This window comes from Lepidochelys olivacea (assembly GCF_965140295.1).
Source record: "Lepidochelys olivacea isolate rLepOli2 genome assembly, chromosome: 27".
NCBI classification, from domain to species: domain Eukaryota; kingdom Metazoa; phylum Chordata; order Testudines; family Cheloniidae; genus Lepidochelys; species Lepidochelys olivacea.
In genome coordinates, this window is record NC_140437.1 from 5,030,985 (window position 1) to 5,055,541 (window position 24,557).

The window sequence follows — 24,557 nt, forward strand, 5'->3', positions numbered from 1 at the left end:
GCGGAAAAGCTGTTTTTCTTTAATGGGGGTGTTCCATTTGTGCCACTGTCATGCTGCAGATCACCTGAGCGGGCGTGAGTGGGGCGAGACAGAGGAGCCTGCTGGCAGGCCTCCCACGAGAGTCCCCCGGTCCTCCCACAAGTGAAATGGTGTCTCAGAGGAGAACGTGCTGGGCCAGACCCAGGCTGGGGTCCCCCGGACCAAGCTGATGGCTCCAAGCTTGCTGAGGAAGTGCTGAATCCGATCTCTCCTTGCCACACTTCTGGACTGGTTTGTCCTTCAGAGGAGCTGTCCCTGGCACCTGGGGGACAGCCCGCTGCTCCCCCAGAGAGTGCTGACTGGCTTGTTCTCCTTTCCCAGCTCCTGGGAGTAGCATCACTTTAGTCACCCATTGCGGAGCTGCAGGTCTGCTGGGTGCTGAGTCCCGACGGCTGAGCTGCAGGCTCCAGCCTGGCGGTGTGTTCCTGCCGCGACCGGGGTTTCTGCTCAGTGCTGCACATTCAGACAGAGAACGATCACCTCTTCCTGCGCTGGAAACGCCACAGCAGCCACTGGACGACGAAGGGCCAGGCGAGGAGGAACAGCAGGGTGCGAGCTGAGACCTCCAGCGGCCAGCGGGACGGCTTCTGCAGAGAGGAGACAAGCACAGGGAGGTGGGGAGGGGTTAGCGACCCTGAGGCTTCCTGGGTGCTCCGCAATGGGTGACTAAAGTGATGCTACTCTCAGGAGCTGGGGAAGGAGAACAAGCCAGCCAGCACTCTCTGGGCTGTTCACAGACGCTGGGCCCAGCACAGGTGTGACACAGAGCGCAAGGGCTCGGAGCGAGGCCCCTGCTACTGCTGCACTTTGCTTCTCGGCTTTATTAGCGTCTCTAGCTCAGTGACCCTCGGACCCCTCCCCAAGAGACAGCGTCACCATCTCCCTTTGGGAGAGCTTGAGAACCAGCAGTAGGGCCCCAGTTTTCGGAGTATTGTCACCGTAGTTACTAGCGAGTGTCTCAGACGACGGTATCCTCACGACTCCCTCCGGAGGGAGGGAGGATCACCCCATCTCACAGAGGCTGTGACGAAGTGGGACTGTTCTTAATGTTTCTTCTGAATAGCGTGGAGGTGCCTCAGTTTCCCCTAGGCAGTTCTCAAGTCTCTAGGGGGTGGGATAAAGGTGTATGATCATTGCAGAGACCTAGAGGGCAGGTGTGTGCAGGGGTCTGGACACAGAGAATGGCCGACACCCTGTTTCCTGGCCACTGATGGCCTGGGCCCTTCCCCCCTGCAAGGTGAGAGCTAAAGGGTTGGAGAACAAAAGAATCCGGTGACCTCCTGGCCCGGGAAAGGGATAAAGCCCAGAGGAGGGGGGCACTGGGGAGAGTTTCAGTTTGGGGCTGGCTGGAGACATGGAGTGAAGGGCAGACGTGGTTGTCTGGCTCACTGCCCCCCAAAATGGACCCGGCTGAGGGGTCCTGTTCTCTACACCTACAAGCTCTGTGTTAGACCATGTTCCTGTCGTCTAATAAACCTCTGTTTTACTGGTTGGCTGAGAGTCACGTCTGACTGCGAAGTTGGGGTGCAGGCCCCTCTGGCTTCCCCAAGACCCCGCCTGAGCGGACTCGCTGGGGGAAGCGCACGGAGGGGCAGAGGATGCTGAATGCTCCGAGGTCAGATCCAGGAAAGTAGAAGCTGTGTGAGCTGTGTGTCTTGCAGACAGGCTGCTCACAGAAAGGAGACTTCCCCAGAGTCCTGCCTGGCTTCGTGGGGAGCAGGTCAGAGCATCGCCCAGGGACCCCATGACAACTGGTGGCAGCGGTGGGATGTACTGCACCCCATGGATGGCACTTCCCGCAGTAAGTGACTGGGGAGCAGTAAAACGAAGGGGGATTGACAGGGACCAGGCGTGCTGAAGATTCAGAGAGAGACGGTTTCAGGGGGCGGTTAACCCCTGGGAGTGTGTGACCAGAGAGAAGGACTTTTGCAGTAACAGGGTTCCCCTGGGGATTGCAGTGAGCGGTCCCAGGCGCGGAGGAGTCTGCAGCTCAACCCTGGCAAAGAGGTGGTGACCTCGAAAAGGGCTGGCACACTAGGGATTCTCCCTGGAAACCGTGGGGAGCTGAGAGCACACAGGCCTGTGAGTCCACAACAACTTGGGAAGAGCGGAGTGACGGCCTGTCACCATCTCCTGAAGAAGGACATTGTAACCCTGTGCAGAAAGAGAGGGTTGAGCATTGGAAAGTTCACCAAGGCACAGTTAATCGTGCAGCTGGAGGAGGATGACCGCTCTAAGGAACAGATCCCTGACCCCAAATGGGGCTAGAGCAGGATCTGGGAGCAGCTGGAGTGGTAGCCAGGGATCCCCGAGACTCCTGTCCCCGACCAGACGAGGGTCTTCACGATTGGGTTCCCCATCGGGGGATCGGAGATGGACGGGATTGGAGCTGAGTCCGAGAGAACAAGAGGACTGTGAGAGACAGCGAGAGCCGGAGAAAGAGCTGCAGAGGCAGCAGCAGCATGAACTGGCGGTGGGAGAGCGGAGAGGCCTAGGGGACCCCCCAGGGGTGAGTGGGGATAGACCCCAGGGGGCCAGTTCCGCAGGGAACCTCGAGACTAAATTGCTACCCCAGGTTAAGGAGGGGGGGGATGTGGATGCCCACCTGACTACCTTTGAGCAGGCTGGAGATCTGAACCAGGGGGACCCTGCGGAAAAGCCCCAGTGTCTAGCTCCCTTGCTGGGTCCCAAGGCCATAGACTCCGTCAGCCAGATGGGTGGGGAGGTGGACAGGCTCCCACGCCTGACCCCAACCTATATGTCTGTGTGGAGTTTCCTGGGGCCAGGCCCCTCGGACCCCCAGTGGGAGCGGAAGGTGATGGTCAATGGGGAGACATTCCTGGGGTGGCGAGATCCTGGGACAGAGAGAACTGGTGTCAGGCCCTGGGTGGTGCAGCCTCAGATGCTGAGGGGCTGTGTGAGCTGGGTGAGGGTCCCAGGGATGAAGCCCCTCGCCCTGCCTATGGCCCAGATCCCTGTGCAGACCCAGGAGGGGTCGGGCTGGTTGGCCGTTGGGGTCCTCCAGGACACCAGCTGTGAGACCCTGTTGTGGGGTGACTGTGTCTCTTTGGGACAGGATCCAGGCCCTGCTCCTGTAATGGCCAAGGGTTTGAATTTGAATCCAGGGAACCAATCGGCAGAGAGGGAAATGGTCAGTGAAAATGCAGATGACCTGGCTGGCAGGGGGGAGGAGCGGCTAGGTTCAGGCTACCTGCCTTCCTGTAACCAGAGCCCTGGGGCTGTGTGGGACAGAGAGATGCTCCCTGCCCCCTTGCACACCAGAGAGGGGGACTCAGGGGGCTCACGCTGGCTCTGATGCAGTGAGGAAAGCAGGGAGCTCGCTGCCTACCCCCACTGGGACAGCAAGGGCAGCGCTGAGCACAGTGGGAGCTGAGACCCCAGCTGAGTGGGGGAGACACAGGCAGGGCAGGGGATCTGTGGGAAGTGGCAAGGTGCTTGGTAAGGGAAGTTTGGATGAGCCTAGGCAGCCTTGTGAGCTGATGGCTGTGTCTAGTCAGCAGGGTGGGAAGGCGAGGAGAGTGGAAGATGAGTGTCCCTGGACCTTACCTGTTAGCTGGGTGGAGAATTGGGACAGTGAAGGAAACGTGCCTGTGTCTGCCAGGGGTATTGACTTGCCTATGGAGGGAGCTACCCTGATCTCCAAGCAGTTGTCTGTGACCAGCCTTGTGTGCTGGGACCAGGGGAAAGAGATCCCAAGCTGTGTGTCTGGGAAAGGAGAAAGTGTGTCCAGCTCTTCTTTGTCTGTGGAGCAGACAGAAGGGACCTTTCAGCCTGTGATGGTTGAGGGGAGTGCAGTTGTCTCAGAGTTGGTTCTGGATTCAGCTAATGCACAGGAAGGGAAGGGTCCTAAGTTTGTGTCTGCTCAGGAGAATGGCCCTGTAACTTAGGTCGCATCCAGTTAGTGTCTATGTAAAATCCCAGAGACCAGACAATTCTGGTGCTTGTATTTTGCCTGTTGCTAGTGTGTTGTTGGGAAAGGGTGTCGCAACTCTGTCTAATCAGGGTGAGATCCTAGCCAGGGCACAAGGAGAGCATGAAGGTGATGTGATTGTGTTACCTACTGAGGGTGTGGAAACCTGTAGCAAGCAGGAAAAGATTCCTGAACTTGTGTGTGGCAAAGGGAAGGAGAATGCTTCTGACCTTTTATCTAGGAAGTCTGTCAGTTTGCCCGAAAGGGGATTGTGTAGGAATCCGCTGGATGGGCCAGAGGTAATTCTGGATGTAAGGGAGACCCAGAAAGAGTCTTGTTGCTCAGGAAAGTGTTCCTTTAGAGCAAGCCCTAGGTAAAGAGGGTAAGAGCAGAATTTCTGTGTGGGGTGAATTATTGCATAGAAAAGCCCTAGGGAAAGGAATCCTCATGGAGTCTTTGCAAGCAGTTTACTGAAGGGTGTGAAAGTGATTTAATCAAGAAAGTTTCAGGTCCTAACAGCGAAAAATTTTCTGTTGTGAATGGATCCACTGACTGTCCTGTTGAAAGATCCAGTGTGGATAGCTTTGAGAAGGTCTCAGATGGAGTGAAAGCTGTTAAGAAAGTTAAACAGTCCTATAACCAAGTGGCTGTGTTTGGCCAGCTTGTTGGGGAGAAGACCCAATCCCAGTTTGACCCCCTGGGGTTTTGGGGGTGGCCAAAGGGCACGGGCCGCATAAACCTTCCCACATGTGGCCTGCGAGTGCTATCGACCACCCCCGACCTAAGGGAGGGCGTAACACTGGAAGGGTCTGGTGTAACTACCACCAAGGAATGAGAGAGATGCTGGGGCATCCATGGGAACGTTGCTGGCTTCGAACTTCCCCAGGTCACCGGCTAAAGTGACCCCGCTCAGTTCAATCTCGCAGGGGGGAGAGATGTGACGAAGTGGGACTGTTCTTAATGTTTCTTCTGAATAGTGTGGGGGTGCCTCAGTTTCCCCTAGGCAGTTCTCAAGTCTCTAGGGGGTGGGATAAGGGTGTATGATCATTGCAGAGCCCTAGAGGGCAGGTGTATGCAGGAGTCTGGATACAGAGAATGGCCGACACCCTGTTTCCTGGCCACTGATGGCCTGGGCCCTTCCCCCCTGCAAGGTGAGAGCTAAAGGGTTGGAGAACAAAAGAATCCCGTGACCTCCTGGCCCGGGAAAGGGACAAAGCCCAGAGGAGGGGGGGGCTGGGGAGAGTTTCAGTTTGGGGCTGGCTGGGACATGGAGTGAAGGGCAGACGGGGTTGTCTGGCTCACTGCCCCCCAAAATGGACCCAGCTGAGGGGTCCTGTTCTCTACACCTACAAGCTCTGTGTTAGACCATGTTCCTATCGTCTAATAAACTTCTGTTTTACTGGCTGGCTGAGAGTCACGTCTGACTGCGAAGTTGGGGGGCAGGATCCTCTGGCTTCCCCAAGACCCCGCCTGAGCGGACTCGCTGGGGGAAGCGCATGGAGGGGTAGAGGAGGCTGAATGCTCCGAGGTCAGACCCAGGAAGGTGGAAGCTGTGTGAGCTGTGTGTCCTGCAGACAGGCTGCTCACAGAAAGGAGACTTCCCCAGAGTCCTGTCTGGCTTTGTGGGGAGCAGGTCAGAGCATCGCCCAGGGACCCCATGACAGAGGCAAACCATGGCAGAGACACCAAGGGGAGTACTGAAGGCCCCTTGCTCGCCCAGGACTGTCACTCACTAGGAGGAAGGGGCCCAGCCAGGGCTCGGCTCCCAACAGAGACTCACCCCAGACCACATGTGGAGCCTGTGGCCCAGCGGGGAAGAGACGCCTGGTTTCCCGGGTCCCAGCATGCTGCTTTCACTGCCCAGCTGGGGACCTGCCTTTAGATACCTGGGCTTGGTTTGCTGAAGTGGCCAGTGCCCCGGGCAGCAGCTGAATGCAGGAGCAACCCCACTAGCCCCCGGGTCTGGGATAAGCGCAGAGCGTAGCTGGGCTGAACCCGCGGTGGCTTTGGGTGGACGGCGGTCTGGCTCCTAGACTCTGCTCTGCTCTGCCAGCTGCTGGGGCTGGTCGACTCGCCACTCCAGGCTGCACAAGCCCAGTAGGCAGCTGCAGATGGAGGCGAAGCCTAAGTGTCTCTCCCCACTTCTTCCTCCTGGAGTCCTTGTCCTTCTGCCCGCCCAAGGACAGCACCTCCCACGCCCTCTGCCCCCACCAGCCCCTTCCTCCCCCGAGCCCGCTGGGGCAGCTCCCCAGGACCCTGCTGTCATCCATCCGTGGCTCGGGTGGCCCAGCCGCGCTGCACGTGTGCCTGGGAGACGAGGGAACTGCTGGGAAACCGGGGCCTGCAGCGCGCTTGTCTTTGAGCACAGCCCTACCTGCCGGTGGCGAGGGCCGGACCCAGACGCGTGCCCCTGAAAGACAGAAAGAGGCTCAGCTCAGCGCCACGTGGGCTGGCGCGAGGGGCTGGGAAGCTGGGCAGTGAGGGGAGCCCAGCCGCACCCATTTCCTGCTATGTAGAAACAGCACTGCCATTTTCACTGCACGCGCCCCACACGGGCATAGGGGATCCAGCCCCACAGCCGTGGGCAACGTCCCCTTGCTCTGCGCTCTGGGGCTCACACGCCAGCACAAGAGGGCCTGAGGCACCTTTCCTGACTCCAGGCCTGGCGGGAAGGGACTTGCTGGGGTCACCCAGCGAGTCAGCGTCAGAGCAGAGTCTCTGTGCTGCGGCTGCCCCACCGCTCACCCCCGGCTCTGCGGGAGCTAACCCCCCCCAGGCTCCAGCTGGTGGCGTGCGCAAGGCACAGGCCCTCTGGCAGCCCAGCCCCGAGCCTCCCAGCCACTGACCAGAGCAGAGCCTGTCTCCACCGGGGGCCTGGCCCCAGGAGCTCACCTTGCCGCTGTGAGGCCCTGTGGTCTGATAGCGACCATCTCCCCCACACCCCGATTGTAACCAAGGGGGTGTGTGTGCATGTGGGTGTCCGGCCTGGAAAGCGCCCCCTTGCGGGCCTGCCTGTGGCATCGGCATGGTGCTCGGCACGTACCTGCATGGTGCTCGGCACGTACCTGCATGGTGCTCGGCACGTACCTGCATGGTGCTCGGCGTTTCCAGGCGGCTCAGCCTCTTCAAGACGCTCCGCATGTTGTCCTGCAGGGCACGGACGGTGCCAAGCAGCTGCATATCCAGCTCCGGCCAGAGCCCGGCGCTCGCTGCTTCCCCCTGGTCAGCATCTGGACAGCCCCTGGCTCCCGGGGCAGCCTGCAGCTCTGTGGGGCAGGAAGGACAGACAAGGATGCCAGAGGGACAGACCAGGGAGGACGAGGCTTCGTCCTCCACGGTTGCCCCAGAGTTTGTAACCGAGGGATGCTGCAGGCCCAGGCCAGGAGGGTGCAGCTCGGTGATGCGAGGCTGGCTAACCCTGTCAGGTACAAGCCTCTTCCCCCAGGGGGTTCTGGGGCGGCTGGGCGTGACCTTCAGCTGGAAGGATGTGCTCTGCTGGAGCCGACCCAGACGGGTGACGGTGGCTCAGCTCTGTCCAATCCCCACCATCACTTCTCCAAAGCACGTGCGGTTTTGCTACCAGACTGGCGAGACTCCCGGGCCCAGGGAGGCAGACGTTCCCCCGGGCCGGAGAAGCCCCAGGAAGGGCTGGGTAAGTACCACCGCAGCGCTAACTCCAGCAGGGGGCAGCACAGAGCAGGATCCATCCGAGGCATTAGTGAGCGCAGCTGGACGCTGGCTCTGAGCGAAGTGTGCTCGGGACCCAGGTGCCTTGAATGATTAGCACTGGCATCCGGCCATTGGTGCTGGGAACTGCCCTGCAGAGCTCACCCGGTCAGCACACGCTGGGTTTGGCGGGTCACAGTGGCCCAAGCCTGTGGCCATCAGCCCAAGCCTACAGAGAGGCATCCTGGTGGTCTGTGTGTGACACAAACGGGTGGGTTTCCAGGCTGTGAAGTCAGCTGGATAGTGTGTGGGGGGGAGGTCTCAGCCCAAGGGGCCAGGAGTCCATACCACGGCCATCACCAAACAGTCCCTGGTGGCACAGTCTAGCTGGGGAACAAGCTCACCCCAGGGCTGGTCCCTGTGGGCAGGGGTGGCAGGCTGGCAGGTGGCTGCATGGGAGGAGATGGCCCTGACCTCTGTGGGGAAACACAAGCCATCAGGCCCTTGGGCCGTCAGGCCACTGGAGAGCTGGAAGGTGCCAGCCAGCCTGAGGTCAGCTCATGCTGTGACCAGGTCACCCTTCCCAAGCTGGGACACAGCCCAGCAATGCAGGCTCAGCACAGGTTAGCGAGCCAAGTGTGGACCCAGAGCCCCAGGGCGCACGTCTTCAGAAGGGCTCAGCTCCCCTTCAGGAGCTGAAACAAACTTGCCAGGGCTTCAGCAGAGCCTGGAGACAACAGAGCATTTCCTCCCCGCCCCAGAGAGCAATGGGAGCGGGTCGGTGCTATGCACTGGGGAAGGAGTGGCTGTGTGCGAACAGGCTGGCAATGCTCATCTGGAATCAGCGTCACTTCTCTTGCTGCACTGACCTCAAGCTAAGCTGCCGCCCAGGCCCCTCACCCTGCTCCCAGTCAGGACCAGCGTCTCAGGGCTAGGGGAGAAGAGCAGAGATCTGGCTTGGCAGCCTGGCCGATGCCTGAACCCACCCCTGCAATCCCCGAGGAGAGGCAGCTGCACTGAGCCAGTCGCCCCCGTCTGACTGAGCGCTGGCACGGAGCCCCCAGCGCCAGGACCCTCTGGGCCCCAGGGTGTGCTGTGGGTGGGAGTGGGGAGGCGGCGACGGAGCACTTGAAATGGTGAGTGCATCCAATGGACACGGCTACCCCGAGTCACAGCGTGGCTGCTATGAGGTACAGAGAGATCACGTGGCTAGCCCGAGGTCACTCGGTGAGTCTGAACCCAGGAGTCCTGACTCCCAGCCCTGCAGTCTGTCTGCTCCTCAGGTTGCACTGTATCCCTCCGTGCTGCAGGCCCCCCAGGCCCAGAGCACTGTCAAGGAAACACTTTCACAGGAGCCTTGCTCTGGGGTGCATGATGACCTCTTCATGCCGGGGTGGGATGCAGAGAGGGCTTTGCAAAGAGCGCAGGCCAGCACCCCTGGTTCCGGCTGGCAGCTAACACAGACTGGGGCCGCACCTCACAGCAGCGCTCGGGAGCAGAAAGCAGGGACCAGCTCCTTCCGCAGAGGCACCAGCCTGGGGAAGGAGCAGTCCAAGCCCAGGGGCTGCTCTGCTCCCACTCAGCCCCAGGATGGCCTTATCCTGAGAGCTGTTACAAATTAACCTGCCAAGCAGCCTGGGATGGGGCTGAAGGAACATGAACGGAGGAGATAAGCGTGGATGGATTCTACTTCGAGTGGGTGAGATGCCAGCGCCCGCCCTGCGACACAGCCCTGGCGGGGACAATCACCCCCTCTAGAGGTGAGGGGGGCAGACGCACGACACAAAGCACAGACGGGATCGCGTGTGGCCTGGCCGTGGGGTGTCGCTTTCCTCCTCAGCTCGGTGCTGGGCTGCTTTACCCAGCCCTCGCTGGAGGGGTGGCTCCGGGGTGGCCATGGGGGCACATGAGCTGCAAGGGTATGCAGCCATGGGAGCAGCGCCCAAGGGAGGCGGAGGATTCTCCCTGTCAGGATTGGATGGCTCTTCCTAGCAGACGCTCTGGCTCCACAAGAGTGAGCAGGCTGGATGGAGAACCCCTGGGGAGCCTCAGGCCTATGCTATGGGGCAGGTTGCACTGGATGAGCCCAACGGTCCCTTCTGTGTCCAGGACATTCCCAGACTCCCTCCAGCCCCCAGAGGCCCAGCGGCAATGAGTGTTCCCCTGAGGAAGGGCAGGGAGCTGCCCACCTGGCAAGAGGACGGATTTGTCCACATGTCCATGGCCAACATCAGTCGATTCCCACCACTGATACTGACCCAGCTCACAGAGGTGCTGCAAGCCTTAACCCATTCATGTCCAAGACTGCTGGGCGGGCGCACCAATTACGACACGGCATTGCCTACGTGCAGATGGCCTGTGGCCACTTGTGCTGCTCCGAACCATGCCCCGTTGCAGACGCCTCCTGCGGGGCTGGGTGACCCGAAGACAAAGGCAGCAGCTTCCCGCACTTGATGTGCTTGGAAGAGACCTGCCAAGGATGCTCCTCAGGAACGGTTCCTCAGCTAGGAGGGCCCAGTCTGCATCCTGGGTGCAGCTCAGACACACAGCCGGCCACCTGCCCTACAGGCCTCCTGAGAGGACTTGCACCAGGGCTCCCTTTGCACATGCTGCCCCACTGCCTGGGGGGTGCAAACCCCGAACTGTGTGTGCAGAGGGCCGAGGCATCAGACCTGCCCAGCTGGCGTTTCCTGTCATGCGACAGAGACCTCTGAAATGTGACCCACGGAGCACAGTGGGAATCATGCTCGTGGGCTGAGTCTATTCAGGGCCTGCCTGAGGGGCAGCCACAAACCAAATGCCTTGGGAAGCGGTGGCTGGGCACAGCCAGGGCACAGGTGCCAGCCCCGGCTCTCAGGGAAGGAGGGGGGAAACTCAGCGCCCCGTGGGATCGGGCCATTAAAGAGCCTGAACTGGGCCAGCACGTGCCTGAGCCCTGGCCTGGCAGAACCTCCCAGGGGAGGTGGGGGGGTTCGCGCTCCGTGGCCCATTCAGTCCCTGGTAGCTCTGCCCACAGGGCGTTAGCGTGTGCAACTCACCCCGTCCCTCAGACCCGCCAACTCCTTCACCAGCCGACACGGAGCAGCCAGGCAGGGCTGGGCTGGATTTGACCTGGCGACCTGGGGGGAGGCTCCCTAGCTCCTCACCAACTGCCTGGCTCAGCTGTTCCCAGGGGGGCTGGGACAATGTGTACAGTGGGGGGCGCTGAGAGTCACTGAACCAAACTGTAAACCCTGCATCTGGTGGAAACCACGTCAGGCCGGGGGGTGCGGCAGCCCCCAGACCCAGCACCTCTGGCTGTTCCCCTCCTGCAGACCCTGGCAGAATCACCCGGCAGGCGCTCAGCCCAAGGGCTCCTTGGCCCCAGCATTTGCTTCCCTGACTCAGCGTCCTTCCCTTCCCCGCTGCGTATCAGCACAGCGAGAGCTCAGCCCCCCGCCTGCCACTGCGGCAAGGAGCTGAACTACCAGCAAACCCAGAGGCAGGCCTGCACGCGCCGCCCCAGCTCCACCCAGGTCCGAGGCCCCTGGCTCTGCTCCGCTCCACCCCACCCCACCTAGCACCATGGCTCTGCTCTACCCCACCCAAGGGCTGGTGCCACACCCACCTCTCTCTGTGCCGAGGGGCCTGGGGCCATCGCTGCTCTGCCCGGCTAGTCCGCCGCCTTCGCCTTCGCCAGGCTCTCCCTCCCTGCAGGTTTCCGGGGACTCACGCCCGACATCGGCATGTAGGCTGGCTGCATGAGGACTGCTTAGGGAAAGGCTCTGCCCAGCCACGCGCTGACCAGCCTGCGGGAGGGAAAAGGGCAGCAAGAGTTGCAGTGAGACCCCCAAGTGCCAAGGGTGAGTGGGTGAGACACTGCAGGGAGAGGCCAGATGTCCAGTGGTTAGAGCAGGGAACCAGGGCTCCGGGGATCCATGCCCAGCTCTGCCACTGACCCACTGCATGACCTGGGTTGAGCTCCTCCCCCACATCACACACATCCACCTGCAAAGAACCATTTACCTTTCTGCCAAGGGCTTTGATTAAACCTGGCAGGAACCATCACAGACAAGAGATGTAACTTAGCCACAACATCTCAGGCTGCAGTAAAGGTAGGAACAGACCCAGGGGTCCCAAGCCAGGCTTCCACCCACTAAAGCCAGAACTTTCACCTAGCATTTTCTACCCCCCAGAAAAGGGCCATTCCCACACAGAGCAACCCACAGCAGCACCTGCGAAGTGGGATATGCTGGGCTGTGCCTGACAGTCTGTGAGCTCGGTGCGAGCTCTCTGCCCCAGCTCTGGGATAACCCCTGAATTATCCTGCTGCCTGAAGACTGGGCTGGAGGCAACCAGCAAAAGCATGAGCAAACACAGCATGGCGTGCAGTGGGTCCCTTGGCCAATCCGCAGCACAGAGAACCACCCATGAACACCTGGGGTGAGAGACACTGAGTTTTGATTTGCATAATTCCCACAGCCATACCTCCTCCTAATACAACTAAATGAAACCAGACCAAGCTCTACACACGGAGCCATTCCCTGCCCCTCTCCATGGAGCTATCAGTAGCAGCTCTGGGGGGGGTCCGAGAGCGATACCGATGAAGGAGCTTCCACTAGTTGCTGGGGGTGGGAGCACATGGACTGGGACTCTCCTCCCACTGCCCCCAAGCACGGTGCAGGGCCCCGCGGGGTCCTTCTCTCCCTGGTCCCACACAGGACGGGAGCAGGTGGCTCATGCTCTGCAGCAAGCGAGGCCCCCGCCCGGTGCACACTTGGAAGCAGCGAGGGAGGGCAGCTGCCATCAGGGCTCTGACTGAGACTCACGTGTGGGATGGCCGGAGAACAGGCGCCCAGACGGCAGCAAGGGACACTGGGGTCACCAGGCAGGGGCCGGGGCCCGAAGGGAACTCAGAGCTCTGCTGAGCAGAGGCAGTGTAGGACAGGGCGCTGCAGATCCGGGCCTGGCACAGCAGCCGGTGGGAGTGAAATCGGGGCACCGTGCTAAGTGCGCAGGGGAATGGCTGTGCGGAAGGAGGGACGATCTCTTGGCACATGAAGGTATCTGGACCCGGGCCTCACATTGGCTCGCTCTGCGAGCGGCGTTACCTGGCCAGGCTCTATCTGCTCCAGGGTGTCACTGTAGACTTCGCTTTCTGAGTCACTGGTCACTTGGCTGCTCTCCAGGGCTTCGTCAGTGCGGCCCAGCCCGCCACCTGGAATGGGAGACACACGGCTCAGCGGGGGGGGACACACGTGGATCAGGGGGGATGGGGGCGGCTCGGCGGGGGTGGGGGAGCACACATGGCTCAGGGGGGGACGCGGGCAGCTTGGCGGGGTGGAGGGACACAGCTAGGTGGGAGTGGGGGAACACGTAGCTCGGGGGTGGGGGGATGCAGGCAGCTTGGCGGGGGTGGGGGTACACACCCGGCTCGGGGCGGGAAATGGGTGGCTCAGCAGGGGGAGACATGGGGGTGGCTGGGTGGGGGGATGCGTATGGCTCAGCAGGGAGGCGTGGGTGGCTCAGCGTGGTGGGGGGGCACTCTCTGGCCAGGCACCAGGAGAGCAGGGGGCTCATCACAGCAGTACAGGATGTTGAGTGGAAGGATTTTCAATCTACTCCGTGTCCTTTGTGCCCCAAAGCCACAGGCTGGGGCAGTCACTAGAAGGCCAAAGATCCGTGTGCAGGAAGCAAAGCCCACCAAGTGCATCTGGGGGGTTTGATCCTTCCCTGAGTGCCGCTCATCGGGGCTCTCGCCACACTTAGCTCACACAAAGCCTCAGAGCTCACCTCATCGCACATCACTCACTGTACAGATGGGAAAATGGGAGGAGAAGGGACATGCCCAAGGCCATGGAGTCAGTAGCAGAGCCAGGAGTTCAGGCTCTCAATCATGGCCCTGCTGTGCCTGCTACATAACACTCTTCCCAGGACACAGCGCAGGGCCCTGGCCACCTGACACTGAGGAGCACAAATGACAAGACTGCCATGGCCCCCGACAGACAGCAGCACCCCAGCGGGATGTGAAGCTTCCTGGATGGGAGAAAGCGCCACTGAATGTGATTTGCAGCCAAGAGAAGCCCCACATCCCGGGAGTTTCAAGTGCTGCCCACGGTGTTTATCCGGCACCACACACGGCCCACGTGCCCCACCACGGAATAACAACATGCCGACCTCATGCCCACTTCCACCCCACGCTGTGGAACAGGCCCTGCCCTTGTGCCAGCCACCGCCCGACCCCCTGCCCACTTCCACCCCGCCTGGGGTGCAGGCCCTGCCCCCTGTGCCAGACAGGACACTGGGTTTGTTCTCCTCACAGTAAGGCCAGGCCAACTCCCCTTGGAGAGCCCCTCTGGCACACCGGAGCCAGCACTGAGCGCCTGCCCCTCTCGGTTCTGCTCCCCAGACACAGCGTCCCCCAGGAAGTTCCCCAACAGTCCTGCTGCTAGGCCATCCCGGCTAAGGACGGAGTCCCTCTCCCGTTTGCCTGCACAGAAAGGGAGCAATCGGACTGGCCCCTTAGCACTCAGCAGACAGGTCGAGGGCTGAGATTCCCACACGTCAGCCCCTCGGCACCGACCTGACAAAGCCTACAGCATCACTGCTTCCAAGCCCCACTCCAGAGCTCCCCCCAACCCCCACATCCCCTCTAGGAGCCCGGCTAACCCCAGGGAGGGGCGTCTTCTGGCGCCCAGCCCAGATGGAAAGAGACGTGGAAACACTTCCACTCCCCCCCCCTTTACCCACCACGGGCTCTTCGCTGGCTGCCCACGGGCATGCTATCCTGACTGGGCCCACCTGCGAGAGCAACATTGCTTTGCCCAGATGCCCTCGCTGAGCCAGGAGAGCAGCCACCAGCACCCGTAGGACAAGCATGGAGACCACACCCGGACCCTTGAGCCCCTCCTCAAGGGCCCGCAGAGCTGCAGGGGGAGCTGCAATCAGCCAGTGAAGACAACAGGCCCCAGGGCCCACAGCCAGCACCGGGCCCTTTGCTGGCAGTCCATAGGTTCCAAGGCCAGAAGGGACCACTGGGATCACCCCATCTGCCCTCCTGCATGGCACAGGCTGGAGAATGCCCCTGGGATAATCCCTGCTGGAACCACAGCATCGCTGCCAGGAACACAGTCAGATTTCAGGGCTGCCAGTGAGGGCGAATCCGCCATGGCCCTGGGTGAGTTGCTCCGCTGGTCAGTTACCCTCACTGCTAAAAACCTGGTTTCTGTTCTGACTTTACTTAACTTCAGCGTCTGTCTCCTGGATCTTGTTAGGCCTTTGTCTGCCCTCAATTACCAAATATTTGTGCCCCTGTAAGTATTTACAGGCCATCATCAAACCGTCTCTCTGTTAAGCTGACTAGACAGAGCTCCGTGAGCCCATCACTGGGCGGGCTGGTGCGTGACAGGGCCACGCGTGGGTGTGTGGGGAGGAGGCGAGTGTCTTTCCTCTGGGGTCTCAGACATGGGGCAAATCCCAGCCTGGCACAGGTGATTCCAGCTCTATGTGAGTGACAGACAGGAGGCCTTGGCATGAGGGAGTCTGCCGCACTGGGCAAGGTGACCCCACAGGATGGGCTCTGGGCAGGAGCTGAGCAAACACTGGCTGGCTGCCCTGCTGTGGCCTAGACCCCCCACTTCCAGCCGTGTGAGCCATGAGGGGCATCGCCAGCAAGAGCAGCTTGAGCCAGGATGGCAGCTCTCCCGCCAGGAGCAGCGTGCAGCAGGCCCAACTCAGCAGACACCCTGTTTAGGCTGCCTATAGCCCTGGAGGAGCCTGGCTGCTTGGCCGTGAGGGCCTTGGTCCCAACTGCCTTGGCCAGCGCTTCGATCCTTCCTTGGTTAACGGCTGTGGAGGGATGCAGCATGCGCGGGGTTAATACTAGGGCCACAGGGTCTGCGGAAGTGGCTCACAGAGATTGCTAGTAGCACCAAGCATCCAATGTGCTCACACAAGGGGTGCAGAACCCCCAGGGCTTATGGGGGCTCCCCTAGGGCAGGAAGGGTCTGTGCTGCATCCCCACCAGTGTTACGGCAAATGGAGTGACAGACCAGGCCGCCGTGTGCAGAGCAGCGAACTCCCCCTGCATGGCTATTCTCACCCCCCAGAGGAGCCGTGCTCTGCCCAGGAGGTCACACCGCTGTGCCAGGGGCTAGGAACTGAACACAGCAAATGCCCCTGGCGACGGGTAATAACTGCCCTGCCCTCAGAGTGCCACAGAGGACTGCGATGTGCTCTCCCATAGCTGTGCCCACTCCTGCAGGGCTCACGGGAGGGAAGCTTGTCTGTGCCTCCCATCTGCTGGCACGGGGTGGGGGCTGGCAGCACATAGCTGCTTCCCCGACTGGAAGCGGCATTCTGCTGTCCATAGGGACGTCCGTTCACAAAGTTCCTCTCTTCAATCCCTAACCCTAACGGGAGGGCCGCTGTCGGCTGAAGAGCCGCCTGGGCAGACACACGCTGGTCTACTTCAGCTCCGCAGCTCAGGTGATTGACAGGGAGCGAGTCTACAAAGCCAGCTCCCCTCACGCTGCATGGCCGAGGGTTTCAAACCTGCTTAGTGTTGGGGGTGGGGGAGGAAGGCCAGTTGGAGACCCCAAGGAGAGGTCTGATTTCAGCCAGCAGGAATCAGGCCTGTTTAACATGCCTTGAGTAGAGCACCTCACCCTGAAATATCCTTGAGTCGGCAGCTGCTTTACGGCCGCATTCGACTCCTTGCGTGGCTCTGTTGGGCCAATGGAAATCACGGGCGGCAGTTTGTCGTCAGTTCCATAGATTCCAAGGCCCGACTGTGATCCTTCACTCTGACCTCCCACAGAGCACAGGCCGGAGCACTGCCCCAGAACAATTCCCAGAGCGAGCTTTGGAAAAACAGCCAACCTTGATTTAAAGAGTGCCACTGAGGGATCCGGGGTAAGTTGTATCAATGCTTCATTGCCCCTCACTGTTAACAATTCACACCTTATTTCCAAATCTGAATTTGTCTGGCTTCCACTTCCAGCCACGGGATCATGTTACACCTGTCTCTGCTAGATTGCAGAGCCCATTATTAATTTGCTCCCGATGTAGGTACTAGACTGTGATCAAGTCACCCCGTAACCTTCTCTCCATTAAGATCAAGGAGCTTAATCTAGTTGATCACTGTTGGGTAGGTTTTCTAATCCTTTAATCACTGTTCTGGCTCTTCTCTGAACCCTCCTCAATTTGACTCTACAGATGCTCCCTGGGTTACGCAAGACCCCACTTACACAAATCCGCACTTTCGGAAAAAGTTCCATAAGCTAGAAATAGGAGGGATTTTTTTTTTTTTTTTTTGCGTAACGGTCAGGTATACGTTTCCGACTTATGCAAAATTCGAGTTACCCGTTCTGGAACGGAATTATTGCGTAAATTGGGGAGCGTCTGTAACAGGGTTCAAAAAAGAACTAGATAAATGCATGGAACATCAGAATGGCCATACTGGGTCAGACCAAAGGTCCATCTAGCCCAGTATCCTGTCTGCCGACAGTGGCCAGTGCCAGGTGCTCCAGAGGGAATGAACAGAACAGGTTATCATCAAGTGATCCATCCCTTGTCGCCCATTCCCAGCTTCTGGCAAACAGAGGCTTGGGACACCATCCCTGCCCAGCCTGGCTAATAGCCACTGATGGACCTACGCTCCATGAATTTATCTAGTACCTGTAGAACTCTGGCAAAGAGTGCATTGTGTGAAGAAACCTGAACCTTTTCCAGTCCCAATCTATCTTTTTTGAGATGGGGCAATCACATCTGCACACAGTATTCAAGATGTGGGCGTACCACGGATTTATATAGAGGCAATATGGTATTTTCTGTGTTATTATCTATCCCTTTCTTAATGATTCCCAACATTCAACCTGTGGAACTCCTTGCCAGGGGATGTTGTGAAGGCCAAGACTATAACAGGGTTCACAAAAGAACTGGATAATTTCACGGAGGATAGGTCCATCAATAGGTCCTGTTAGCCAGGATGGGCAGGGATGGTGTCCCTAGCCTGTTTGTCAGAAGCTGGGAATGGGTGACAGGGGATGGATCACTTGATGAGGGGTAGCTCAGTGGTTTGAGCATTGGCCTGCTAAATCCAGGGTTGTGAGTTCAATCCTTGAGGGATCCATTTAGGGATCTGGGGCAAAAATTGGGGATTGGTCCTGCTTTGAGCAGGGGGTTGGACTAGATACCTCCTGAGGGCCCTTCCAACCCTGATATTCTATGATTCCCTGTTCTGTTCATTCCCTCTGGGACACCTGGCACTGGCCACTGTCAGCAGACAGGATACTGGGCTAGATGGACCTTTGGTCTGACCCAGTCTGGCCGTTCTGATGTTCTTACAGCAGTTCTGTAGAATTCAAACAGGAAATCCTAGCAGTCATGGCAACCCTACCAAACAGCAGCATTTTGAACTGAGCTCATCCATTTTAAACCTACAGCTGCAACAGGTCAAACTTTCAGATTAGTTTTTTCAAACCTTCACCCTGGTATAAATCAATGACTAAAAACAAACGGAGTGATTTAAATCAGGAGTTAAGCGGCTGCCTCCTCTCACTCTGTATCAAGCCTGAGTTTGATAAAAAGTTGTCCCATTCCTAGTGCAGGTTTACAGGGGCAGGTTCACGAATGGAGATGCCCTGAGGAGGGCAATGGCTGGTAGCTTAGGCTCTGCGTTTACGTTCTGGAGACAACAGAGCACATTTCTATCACCCACAGGTTCCAAAGAGGATCCAGCATTGACATGAGGACGAGACCACCGAGTTCCCCTAGATACAGGCCCTCCTGCTGCAGGGTCTAAGCCTGTCACTCAGTGCCACAGGCACCGACTCCCTGGGTGCTCCGGGGCTGGGGCACCCATGGGGAAAAAATGGTGGATGCTGAGCACCCACCGGCAGCTCCCTATCAGCTCCCTCCCACCTCCCCAGTGCCTCCCGCCCGCCGGCGGGCCCCACGGATCAGCGCCTCTCCCTCCCTCCCTGTGCCTCCCGCCTGCCAGCAGGCCCCACAGACCAGCACCTCCCCTCCCTCCCTGTGCCTCCCGCCTGCCAGCAGGCCCCACGGATCAGCGCCTCCCCTCCCTCCCACCTGCTGCAATCAGCTGTTTGGCGGTGTGCAGGAGGCTCTGGAGGGGGAAGGGGGAGCGAGGATGCAGCACGCTTGCAGGAGGGGGCAGAACTGGGTGGAAAGAGGTGGGGCGGGGGCAGGAAGAGGTGGGGCGGGGGCAGGAAGAGGTGGGGCAAGGGTGGGGCCTTGGGGGCAGGGCCTGGGTCGAGCACCCCCCTGGCACTTTGGAAAGTCGGCTCCTGTGCTCAGTGCCCCGGGCAGGGGAAGAGGACTCCATCATGCCCCACCAGGGGCGTTCTTGCCCAGGCCAGAGGAAGTGCAGTCACCCAGCAAGGCCCAAACTCGGCCCGTCCCTTCGTCAGCGGGAAGCCCGCACTGCCATGCCACGCCCGGCTCACAGCTCCAAGCCCGGCTCCGGATTCTTGTTTTCGGCGCTGCTCCGTGGGGAGCCGAGCCCTCACGGCTCAGCGCTGGCGGCGGCCAAACCAACGCTTACCAGGCTTCCAGGGCAGGGCCACTTCTCCCAAGCGCCAAGGGCAGATCTCTGCTCGGCGACCTGCGCCGCCAGCAGCCCCGGCCGGAGCCCCCGCGCGCGTGGCAGGGCAGGAGGGTGCCCTCAGGCCCCAGCCGCTGGTGGCAGCTCCAGCGAGCCTGGTGTGAACGCTCCCGGCGAGGAAGCAAGCAGACGGCTTAAAGGGGATCTCAGAGGGGACGTCTCCATTAACACGGGGCTCCCAGACGGAGCCCCACAACCCCAGCTAGGCTGAAGCTCCCCGGGGTGCAGGCTGCCAGACACGCTGCACAGCCGCTGGGGGGCGGGGCAGGGGAAGGAGGGCGGAGCCTAGAGTCAGCCCACCATTGCATCCCTGCAGCCCAGCCACGCCCTCCTCCCGCTTGGGGCTGAGGCTCTCACATACAATCACTCGAGTCAGGAGCACGGAGAGAACAAACTGGGCACAAGTTCTAGTCAGGAGCGAGCCCCCCAGGTGCTTGTAGTCTCATTCCCCACTCCCTCCCTCTTCACAGCACGCAGTGGGGTGGCGAGGGCTCGGCTTGCGCTGCACAAACCCACATCAGGCAATGCCAGCTTGCTGGATGCAGCTGGGCCGAGGCTGCACTGTCCTCGAGGACACGCCATCTGGGAGTCCAGATTGACAGGAAGAGGAAGGCTAGGACTCAGGAACCCAGGTTTAATTCCCTGCTTCGTCACAGACTCCCTATGTGACCCTGGGCAAGTCACTTAGCCTTTCTGTGCCTCGGTTCCCCACTTGTGCAATGGGGATTGTGAGGCACTCAGATACTACAGTGATGAGAGCCAGATCAGTACCTGCGATGGATGGCCAGGGAGCTGGAAGGATGAGCTGTTTCCCTCATGGGCTAGGGCATGCGGGAACCAGCAGAAGGAAGTATCATTTTACAGATGGGGAAACTGAGGCACAGAGAGGTGAAGCAGCTTGTCCAAGACCTTGCAGTAAGGAAGTGGCAGGGCCGAGACTAGAACCCAGGAGTCCTGACTCCCAGACTGTTGCTCTGCCCATTTCACCCCAGCCCAGCCCAGCCCAGCCACCCTCCCAACGCCCCAGGCTTACCAGCCTTCTTCTTGAAGAAGGACTCTGGGGGCCGGGGCATATCGTGTATCACCTCGTAGAGAGGTTCGAAGAACCCAAACACGTCCTCAGACACCTCGCCCGCTGGGATCGTGTCAATGACCTGGAGAGAACCCCAACAGCTCTTTTGTAGCCAAGTCAGAAGATGGAGGATCCTGCGCTGAGGCAATGGTCACTAAAGCCCTGGGCCTAAGTGCGGTGTCTGGGAGAGGGAGGGACCGACAGTGCTGCCTACGGCAAGTTGGCTGTGGCAAGCGGGCTCCGAAAGCTTCCCCCCACAGCGCTGCCAGGGCACCTCTGGTCTTCCCAGCCTGGGGTCCTTCCCCAGCTCTGCTAGCGCCCTTCCCGCCCCACCTTCCAACAACTCTGAATCCAGGCCCTCCTCAGCCAGAGCCCATCAGCTGTGCCAGCGTGTGCCACGTGGCCCTCACTCCACCAGGGACGATGCCGAGGGCACTCCTTCCAGGGTGTCCCAAGGCACACGGGGAGCGAGCGGAGCAGCCCCAGGAGCTGCACATAGCAGGGAAGCAAGGAGCTCTGTACCTTCTGGGCTACCTTCTTCATCTCCGAGACATACGCGGCCATGGCCTCCTCTTTGGACATCTTTCCCAGCCTGCTCCACACATCCCTGCCAACCAGAAGGTCTCATCAGGGGGGACGGCATAGCTCAGTGGTTTGAGCATTGCCTTGCTAAATCCAGGGTTATGAGTTCAATCCTTGAGGGGGTTGTTTGGGATCTGGGGCAAACATTGGGGATTGGTCCAGCTTTGAGCAGGGGGTTGGACTAGATACCTCCTGAGGGTCTTCCAACCCTGATATTCTATGACTGATGCCCCACGAACAAGGCTGTACTGCAGTCTACAACACTCCTGCCAAGCAGTTACTGTTTCAGCCTTACCACTTATACCGGCCGATGGGATCCCAGAATCCAGGCCGGGGGATCTTGCAGCTGCCCACTGTCGCCTGCTTGTAGTAGCTGTAGAATCGTAGCATCACCTCGTAGGGGGGGCGGTAGGACCCTAGAACACACACAAACCATCAGAGCAGGAACAGAGGGACTCCGGCCACTTCCCCACCATGAGAAAAGAGAAGGAGGACTTGTGGCACCTTAGAGACTACCGTGGCCATTCAGGGGCTGTTACCCGCATCCTTACGCTGTGACCCAGTAGGTGGGTCTCTGCCCACGAGACCAGCACTGAGCCCATGCCCCAGCACGGCGCTAGCAGACCCCAAACTGCTGGAGCTCTGCCCTTCAGAGGAGGCATAGCGCTGAGGTGACCATCTGGTCATTGACGGGCCCACGAGTCAGGGCCTTAACCATGATCCGGGCCCAATTCCCACTCAGTTACATTCTGCCTCCCGGAAATACCCTCTGCAGTTTTAGCTGGAAAGTTCAGAGGATGCATAGTGTTGCTGTGCACTGTTAAATAGCAGCTGCATTCCACCCCAGAGGTAGCTGTGTTTCAGTGGCGGGTGAAACCGTGTTTGTGTTTTGGGGCAGGAAGCCCCATATACCATGAGATGCTATTACTACAGGGAGAGAAACAACGAGGGCAGACGCCAGGTACCCGAGGCTGCACAAAGCGGGTCGGTCACGATGTCTTTCTCATCTCCTTTCTCCTCTTAAGTGCAAGCTGAAATTTCACATGGCCTAAAGCATCAGGGCCAAGATTTTCCAGCATGGGGGTGGGGTGGCCTTAAGACAAGTACATAAATAAATGTCTGGTCTTCACAGTTGCTAAGCACATGCAGCTCCTTACTGAGGTCTATGGGAAGCACAAGTGCTCTGCACCTCTGGAGATCAGGCCTACAGGAACTGCCAGAACAGAACAGATTAAACGCCCGTCCACTCCGGGATCCTGCCTCCAGGAGCAGCCAATGCAGGATACTCCAGGAAGAGAAGTCCCTCTGCTCCATGCATGCACCTAATTGTACAATACCCTACAAAGGAGAGATTCCTTCCTGACTGCTCACTAGTGATGAGTGTGTGGCCTGAAGCATGAGAATTAACAACCTTTTGTCCTTATCCTCCCTGGTGTAAGGATAAGATGTGGAATTTTGATTGGCCAGGACGGGACACCAAAGCACGGATACAATCAGAAACCTGACTGAAGTGGCATCTTGTCAACGTCACACAGTTTAACTGATAAGACCCATTTTCCCCACCCTTTTACTAGAGCCAGCGCTGCAGAACCAGCCTATCTGGGAATTAAGCTGTGCTCTGCCAAGCACTAGCTAGTGTCCACCCCAGCACTGCAGGGTCTGAGCACAGAAACGCTACAAACAGCTTGCGTGTGTGCTTACAGCAAGTGGGAGGTGCTGGCTGAGAGTCCTGGGGACTGACACACCCCAGGCAGCAGCAGCGCTGGGCCCTTCACTCAGCCTGCTCTGGGGAGCCAGCTCTCGTGGCAGGAGCAGAGAGTTCAGTGGCCTTCCAGTTGTCGGCCTCTACTGAGACTGCCAACGAAAGGACCAGTCCATGCCCGTCGTGAGGGTGTTTTGTGATGTGACACACGGTGGAGGATGAGACAGTCCATTAATTCCCATCTACTCTGTCTCTTGGGAACCGGCACAGGCCTGTCCACACTGGACACTTAGTCAGGCTTTGTCCAGTTTCAAGAGACCAAGCCTCAGCCTCGCCTACCTGGAGACCCATCCCAACATCCAGCCGACAAAGCCCACGCTAGGCCATCTACGGAGCATGCTGGACTCACCGTTCTTAGGCAGGCCCTGAATGACTCTGACAGCGGCCTGGAATTGCTTCTGGTAGTCCGGCTCTGCAGGCTCCATCCCCATCCACTCACAGGAGCTGAGAGAGAAGCACGACCCCCCATGTTAGCTCGGGGAGGCCTGTCAGAGGCACTCCCGGCTGGGCAGAGCCTTTGGGCAGGATAGGGGCCTTCCCCAGGGCTCTGGAGCATGTGGGGTTCAGGCATGTGGGCCAGGACTTGGTACTGGTCTGTGAGTTTGCACTGGGCTCACAGCCCTGCCAGGCAGGAACCTCTCGATTCACCAGTGCCCCCTGCCGTCCCTCAGCCCCATCCGGCAGCGACCCTCTGGGGCGACAGGGCAGCTGGGTCTCCTCCGCCTGCAGAAGCTGGTCTGTGCCAGGCACACCAGGCTTGGGAGGCGCTGGCCCGGGGCAGGAGCTGCCGGGTGGATCCACAGCCCTGCCCCGAGCGCCCAGCTCCTACCCTGAGCGTTCCCGCACTAGACCTGACCCGGGGCCCAAGCACCTCACCCCGCAGTGCCCTGCTCTAGGGTGCCCTCCCGAGTGTCCCCGGCACAGACCCTGCTGCCCCCTGCCCAGATCCTCCCCATAGTCCATGGCCCCCAGCCCAGATCCCGCACAGCTTAGCTCAGCTCTGGACCCTCTTAGCTCGGACCCCGGAACCCCCCAGCTCCGTGTCCCCCCAGCCCAGACCCCGGATCCGCCCTGCCCAGTGTCCCCAGCCCATATCCCCACAGCCAGGGCCCCCCCAGCCCAGCCCAGCCCGGGCCCCCCCGCCCGGATCGCCACAGCCCAGGCCCCCCTTAGCTCAGACCCCAGATCCCTCCCAGCCCAGACCCCCTTAGCTCGGACCCCAGATCCCTCCCAGCCCAGACCCCCTTAGCTCGGACCCTGGATCCCCCCAGCCCAGACCCCCTTAGCTCGGACCCTGGATCCCCCCAGCCCAGTGTCCGCCCCCAGCCCAGACCCCGGTTCCCCCAGCCCGGGGCCCCCCGTAGCTCGGACTCCGGATCCCCCCAGCCGGATCCCCCCAACAGAGCCCAGCCCGGGCCCCCCCGCCCGGATCCCCCCAGCCCGATGTCCGCCCCCAGCCCAGACCCCGGATCCCCCCCGCCCGGATCCCCCCAGCCCAGTCCCCGGATCCCCCCGTCCGGCCCCTTAGCTCGGACCCGGCTCCCCCGCCGCCCCGAACAGCTGATCCACCCGGAGACTGGGGTGACCGTCCCAACCAATAACCACATGTCTTTCATTCCCTCGTCACACTTCGCCCAATTAGCATCAAGCTTTAAAAACAATGCAAATAAGCGCCTCCCCGCCGCAGCGGGCTGAACGCCGACTCCAGCGTTGAAGTCGGGTAACAGCGCCCCCTGCAGGGGAAGGGGTGGCCTGCGGACCGCTAACCTTGGGCAGTAGTGCCCCCTGCAGGAGCGCGTTGGGCGTGTGCAGTTCGTGGCTGTTTTCTTGGGTGAAGCTGGGAAGCGAGCTCTGGGCTGATTTATTATAGGGGGTGGAGAGGAGAGATTCCAGTGTGGCA

At 59.9% G+C, this 24,557-nt stretch overlaps 1 protein-coding gene across 2 annotated transcripts; it reads right to left on the reverse strand.

The window, feature by feature from the left end:
• ACBD4 (acyl-CoA binding domain containing 4) lies at positions 1 to 24,239 on the reverse strand. 2 transcript variants are annotated; one of them, XM_084616019.1, is made up of 10 exons: positions 24,193 to 24,239; positions 23,007 to 23,101; positions 21,191 to 21,311; positions 20,836 to 20,920; positions 20,275 to 20,395; positions 12,727 to 12,833; positions 11,244 to 11,424; positions 7,058 to 7,236; positions 6,345 to 6,380; positions 1 to 626 (listed from the first exon to the last, which is right to left on the reverse strand). In XM_084616019.1, the coding sequence occupies exons 2-10, from the start codon at positions 23,086 to 23,088 to the stop codon at positions 516 to 518; spliced, it is 1,023 nt and encodes a 340-aa protein (XP_084472145.1). In that variant the 5' UTR covers positions 23,089 to 23,101; positions 24,193 to 24,239; the 3' UTR covers positions 1 to 515. The 2 variants fall into 2 exon arrangements, with proteins under 2 accessions (XP_084472145.1, XP_084472146.1); XM_084616020.1 differs by lacking the exons at positions 6,345 to 6,380; positions 24,193 to 24,239 and having other exon boundaries at positions 23,007 to 23,487.
• Between the last annotated feature and the right edge of the window lie 318 nt (positions 24,240 to 24,557).

Bases quoted from the DNA above. Each gene is read 5' to 3' on its own strand.
- ACBD4 (XM_084616019.1), bottom strand. From the start codon at position 23,088: ATGGGGATGGAGCCTGCAGAGCCGGACTACCAGAAGCAATTCCAGGCC. The intron at 20,396-20,835 runs GTACAGAGCTCC...GGTTCTCTCCAG, and splicing joins TGAAGAAGGTAGCCCAGAAG to GTCATTGACACGATCCCAGC. The intron at 7,237-11,243 runs GTGGGTGTGGCA...CCTGCCCCACAG, and splicing joins GCCCCTCGGCACAGAGAGAG to AGCTGCAGGCTGCCCCGGGA.